The sequence below is a fragment of the Neolamprologus multifasciatus genome, chromosome 12 (genome assembly GCF_963576455.1).
Source record: "Neolamprologus multifasciatus chromosome 12, fNeoMul1.2, whole genome shotgun sequence".
Lineage (NCBI taxonomy): Eukaryota > Metazoa > Chordata > Actinopteri > Cichliformes > Cichlidae > Neolamprologus > Neolamprologus multifasciatus.
Genome location: NC_140450.1, coordinates 19,973,219 through 19,979,769, shown reverse-complemented (window position 1 = coordinate 19,979,769; position 6,551 = coordinate 19,973,219). Strand labels below are relative to the sequence as shown.

The 6,551-nt window shown below is 42.5% G+C and overlaps 1 protein-coding gene across 1 annotated transcript in view; it reads right to left on the bottom strand.

Annotated features, from left to right (window-relative positions):
• serinc5 (serine incorporator 5) overlaps window positions 1-6,551 on the bottom strand; it is an 18,831-nt gene extending 12,280 nt beyond the window's left edge. Inside the window, exon 1 of the mRNA XM_085181241.1 lies at window positions 6,338-6,551. Within this exon, the coding sequence (XP_085037367.1) occupies window positions 6,338-6,364 (27 nt within the window). The 5' untranslated portion in view covers window positions 6,365-6,551. The remainder of the gene's footprint in view (window positions 1-6,337) is intronic.

Below are 6,551 nucleotides of genomic sequence, written 5' to 3'. Positions count from 1 at the left end.
ACACATTTCTAGCATTAACTGAACTTCCAAAGCAGAGCTACTAGATCACTTAAATTACACAATTGAAAGCATGTGTGTATTGTTTGTGTACACAGGCACTCATATTTATTCAAATAATTAAAAAAAAAAGTTCATTTACCTGTTACTACCACACACCAAATCCGGTTGTTGATACTTCCTGGCTTGTGTAGCCACTAGGTAACAAAAGCTCAACACTGCGCCCAGCATCCTGAAGCACTTCTGTTGTCTTTTGTACGTACTTTGTACGAGTTTTTACGTGTTTTGGAGTTTGTACGTGCTTTGTCTCTAAGGGCCACCATAAATATACTTTATTTATTCACTCCACATAAAATGTAATAAATAAATCATATAATACAAAGAACAACTATTTACATTTTAAACTTTTAACTATTTAAATTTTCAGCTTTTTCCTTTTAAACAAATTTAACGTGAAACAACACAAAACACTGCAAACCACAACACAATTAAATATAAATTAAAATATTAAAACAAAAAGAAGATGCACATTCTCTGTCATATGGGCCTGCATGATTTCTGAATCCTTTATCATCTGCAACTGAAAATAGTGGATGATTACTATACCTTTCTAATGTGACGTTGTTGTCCCTCGCTCTCTTTCTCTCTGGCTCTGTTCCTGTGCTACTGCGAGTGTAACTAACGCCCCTCCCCCCTCTGCCCAGCGCAAAGTACAGGCCGAGAGAGAGGGTGAGAGAAGGAAAAAAAAAACCTCACGGCTCCCAATAAGGAGCCGGCTCGCGTCGTTCACTTCAAAGAGTCGGCTCTAAGAGCCATTTCGTTCGCGAACGACTCATCACTAGTATTTATATATTGTGTTTGATAGAATGAAAGCCAAACAGCGGAAGACCTGGAGCGAACGTTAGCACGTCTGTCGACAGTGTAAAAGAAGTTTAACCTGTGAATGATGATGAAACTTTTAGTAAGACATAAACAGCATCATCAACGTCTTCTTCAAGTATTTAGCTTGTTGGAAAAGTTGTTGCCAGAGAATCCGTCATTTTTTCACTATGCTGGCTAACATTTTAAGTAAATAATAAAATGCTTCAACTAAGGAGTATGGACTTACTTTGTAAGAGGAAGATTTTTTAATTGATTGTTTCAAAATGAATTAAACACTGAAAAAAGATACAGTTGATTGCTGAATCAAAGGTACTGGTAGTGATATAGGCAGAAACGTGAAACGGCAAACAACAACAGCACAAAAGCAAAAGTGTCCTAAAACCGGTTGTACCACATAGAAGACATACAATGTCTTCATCGACAGCAAGCACTCCCTGCAAGCAGACGGGCCATCCCTGGACTGTCAGTGTATCATGAACGTGCTACTTCTGCTGAACCATAAATTCTGCTTGAAGTGTGAAGATGTGTGTGACTTCATGATGGGGTGATATGGTACTATGAGGTCATTAAGATAAGATGGGCCCTGATTAATCAACACCTTGTACCTGAGGAGGAGGACTTTAAATTCAATTAACTGGGAGCCATTGAAGGGAGGTCAGTATAGGAGAAATACCAACAGTGTTGGTTTATTCAAGCATGAGAATAAGGATGAGCCAGTAAACTTAGCAAATACTTCAAGCTAAAGGGAACACAGTTTATTCCCAGTTACAGTCCAGCGGTGTACATCTGTACACAGTTTACCAATGCTGGAGTATTGGCAAACTGTATCAAGACGTTTAAAAAACGCTGCCACAAAGGTCAAATGTGCTTATTTCTGCTTTCATGCGTACATGGGCTTGCAGCCTTGAATCTAACCATGTGCCTCACGGCCTCAACGCACAGCTCAAGAGAATAAACGGTTTCCTCTTTCTCTGCTGCGCCCACGTCTTTCTCAATGGGTGATTAATTAGCCACAACAGACTGAAAGTAACCAAGAAAAAAACCAAACAATTTAGGTTGTGAGGGTGTTTAGATTTAATTAGTTAGGGGGTGTTTCACCAGCGGACTGCACGCAGCACGGGGGCCCAACGGTAAACTCTGCAGAGCTGACAGAGAGAGGGGGGTGTCATGAGAAGGGGTAACGTCTCGAGGAATTCCACCACACACAGAGACAAAAGGGTATCCATGGAAACCAGCGTTGACCCTACCCACTCGATGAAGCACCCACCACCTCCTCCACTGCCCCACCAGCATATCGACAGGTGGTTGGCGGATCAGCAGTTTGCAGCCCTACTTAAATATCAACAGCAGTCCCCCATCTGTCCCATAGAGCGGCATACCATGACACATTAAAGATGACACATGGCTACTAGCAAAGCGCTAGTCTGGTCTAGAGTTAAATTAAGCCTAGACTTTCACAACCCACACAAAAAAAACCTCACCACACTGTGATTGTGTGACTTTCACGTCTCCCTTTTTCGTGTCACCAGAATCTCTGTTTCATTATTTTAATCCTATTCCTTTCATCCTCCCCAACATGTTACTGGAAGATTTAGTGATGTCATTTCTTTTCTTCTTATTATTTTGTCCTCTTCGCCCTTTCTCTGTATTCTTCAGCTGTCCTTAACTATTTGTCACTGACCCCTCAGTGCTTCAGCTTTTCTAGAGGTGGTGACAAAGACAATGTTGCCTTTCTTTTACACAAAGACATACCAACTCAGAATCCATCAAGACGGGGTGGATGGGACACAGCGGTGAAAATACACCTAGAAAAAAAAATCACATTTAAAATAAGGAAGCTGAATAATAGCTGAATAATATTAGCTTCCTTGACAGGGAGTTTGGCCTAAAGATGGACACTTGCATAACAAACGTGACAGTCTTGCATTCCACCCAAAGACGATATCTGCGACGGCTATAAGCTGTTTGATTTCATGAGGATTACATTCCTTTCACCCCTCTTTTATGCTCCGCTGCCTTTCATCCTTAAAGCACCCACGATGAAAAGGACTGGAGCATCTCGCAAACAGGAAATGGAAAGGGTGGCCTAAATCAAACCCACCGCGGTAAACCCCACCGCACATAGCCACGCTTATGCAACACAAAGAGAAATGGGTCATAGACTATACCACTGTAAGGACCACAAAGGAGAATGAGGATTTCAGATACAGAGCCAGTTGACACCAGTCCTGACAGTGAGTAAACAAGTCCATCTGGCAGACTCTGGATTTCTAAAAGAATAAATGCATTCGGTATCTGTCTTTTGCTGTATAGATTTCAGATTGTGACTTTATGTTTATCAGCAGACGTGTCATGATGCACACCCAACAGCAAACTGGGAAAAACATACACACACACACTGACAGGAATGACTCATGAAAACAGGCAAAAACATCCTGACTGGAACAATGTGGAGCGACAACGTCCCCGCAAATTTAAACCTCATGTTGATTCGCTCATTCGTCACATCTTATGCACTATTTATTCCATGCCCTATTTTAGTTTGGTACACAAACCCTTACAGACTACGCTGTAGCTGGCTGCTTTAAAAATCTTTGGGACTTTTTGCTGGTTAAAGCTTAATGATAGCGGCCACTGTTCAAAGCACATTGAATCATGAGAAGCCACTAGCTCTGACACACCCTGTTATCTCAAATTACAATGCTTTGTGTTGCAGGCGGGTTACGGGAAACCAGCAAACATATTAAAATAAAGGGCAACAGAAGACGATGCGGGATCTTCCTCACATGTCCAGTTGGCGCAAGCTTCCAGACCAAGATCTACTCCCCTTTCCCTCATACTGTTGAGTGACAGCTCCACTATTGTCTATATAGCTAGGCAGCTGTATACACACAGCAAAAATGTATCACTCCACTGTTTCCTGTACACAAAGGGAGGTCTTTGCTCTCTCTCTTGGCAAATATAGTCCCCTAGCTACAACCAACACAGAGAAACTTTAGTCCGGTGGAGAGAAAAGAAAAGAAAGTAACAAAAGAGAAAAAAAAACAAACCGTGGTACAGCGAGGAGCAAAAATGAAACAAATTCTAGCAGATGAAGGTGTTTGTCATGAAATAAGCAAAGGAAACAAACTAAACAAGAACAGGAAGATGGTCAAGATACAAGGAGGCATCACTTTTTTTTTTGTTCACACGGGAGGCCGTTTCACTTCTCAGAATCAGTTGTGAGTTTCAAAACACAACCAGCTAAAAAAAAAAAAAAAAAAGATAAATTACAGAGACACAGACATATGTGATAAGGGGGAGGTTGAGAAAGAGACATTAACACTGGTTTGTGAAAATTCAGTGGGAAACAAAAGGGATGAAGGGCTGCTAGACATGTCCCGGTTTGGGAAAACAAGTTCCTGCTGCTCGCTGCTGACCACAGCAAAATTCCTGAGGGGAAGTTGAAAACAGCAGACATCTCTGATGTGTACACAGTTAGAGAGTAATTCTGATCATATGACAGAGCCAGAAATGTATTTTGGATAGGAGTGCTCCAGATGTTTGCAGGCAGAATTCACTAAGGCTGGTTTTACAAGTCGAGTTTAAAAGGTAATCACCTACCCCCGCTGCTGCTTTACAGCTACTGTGTCATGACCCCATATACTGATGGGTCAGCTCTGTTTGAATGAGCGGTGCTGGCTCTTCACACACCACTTCCTCTGATTTTTCACCACTCCAACGAGGGCCTGAAGACTTCTTTATCAGTATGTTTGCAGAAAGTGACACTCCATCCTCTTGACTCTTGTACCCTGGTAAGGCTTCCTGCTCCATGGCTGCTATGCGTAAAGACACCCACATGATTTCAGTGCTCTCACCACAGTTTCAGCCAACACTTTGCAGCGCTCTGAACTCCACTCAACGCTGAGCTAAAGCCTTCAACCTGCCCTTGCCCCCATCGCAACATGGCATACATCCCTGATCCCACTGAGAAATTACAAGTGAGCTGCTCCCACATCGTGCTTCCTGCTGTCTTCAGATCTCTCCCAAACAACAGCCACCCTTGTCTAATTTCAACCTTCAAGCCAGGGAGGAAATTAACAGACCACACACCAGTTTGTGCCACTCTGAACCTCAAGTGTGGCAAATATATTCACACGCACGAAGTTAATTGCAAGCATACACTTTAATAGAGATGGCAAGTAAACGGGGTGTCTGTGACAGGGATTAGCACACCACCAGCACAGCAAGACAAAACTGATCTTATTCTTTGCCCTTCATTTCCTCTTTAATCCCACTCTGTGAAAAGAGCAGGAAATAGAAGTGACCTCCCTCAGTTTAGGGATGTGCATATGTAATTAAATTCCTAGCCAGATCAGCTCAGCAGTGGTGACCCACTGGTCAGAGCCCAATCTGTAAGCTGTAGAAAACACGCTCAGCATGAAAGGAAACCTCTCTGACTCTGAACCACCACCCTTTTAAAGTATTTCTGTAGCTTCACGGCACTAGCACTTCTCATAAAAGTGATGCAAGTAAACAAATCAAACATCCACAAATATTTAAAGCAGCAAAAGCAAGCAAATGTATTATAACCAATCAATAGCCCAAACAGTCACGCTACTGTTATTACAGGGCACAAAAAACCAAACTAAATTAAAACAAGAAAGTAATCAAAAATTTGGTTGGCTTTCAATCCACACAGTATGCAACTCAAAAGTAACTGTTTATTCTATAGGGAGAAATACTGCTTTAATGATGTATAATTACAAAAATAAAAGATACAAAACAACTGTCCTTTAAAAAGCAACAAAGCACATTTAAAACGGTGCCGAAACAGAAAAGAAACCAAGACAAAGACAGACTTATTGTTTTTGTTAGGTATATAGCTATGTTTACTTTTCAGCAGAGCCTTTCAGCACCTATATATGTAAATAACAAGTTAGACCGAGCCACGGCTGGCTAGCCTCTTCTTTAGCTCCTTCATCTGCTTCAGTGTTTTAGGAGCTGGGGCATAAGATGTGCTTAAAAAAGAAGTAACTGTCCTCCACAGCACTCACTTAATCACAGCCATGGCTCGTTGTTGGCTGTACCCGTCAACACATTTCTGTATTAACGGCCACATTTCCCGTAGTTTTGCCTCGCTTCGCTTTGTCCTCCAACGGCTTTACAGTGAAGTTATCCAGTCAGCTCAATGAGGAGGAGAAGGAGTAAGAATGGGGGTTATAATTAATTATTTCGCGCTGTTATTACATTAAAAGGCAGCTCGATAAGGCTGACGGGAATCACTGAGACTCGGGACAGAGGCTGGCTGGCTTTAGCCGACGGTGAACGGCGAGAGACGAGGACAAAAAACAGTAAACAATACGGAAAGGGTCAACGTTGAGCACGTCTCATTGTTACAGCGTTTCAAACCGCTGAAGAGCAACAAACACACACGCACTCACACAACAGTAAGTCAGGGTCGGCTATTGTTACTCACCTGCGCGATACAACAAGGAGTACACATGACGAGGGGACCGAATAAATAAAATCCGTTTCAGAGTGAGGACAGCTCGGGGATTTCTCAGCCGCTTTCCTTCTTCCTCCACACAAAATCAGCGACACACGGGGAACCAAAGCGCTTCTGCTCCGTCAACCCAGCCTTCCTGTCCTCCCCCCTCCTCTTCTGGTCTCTCCTCCCACTGACTGACTGA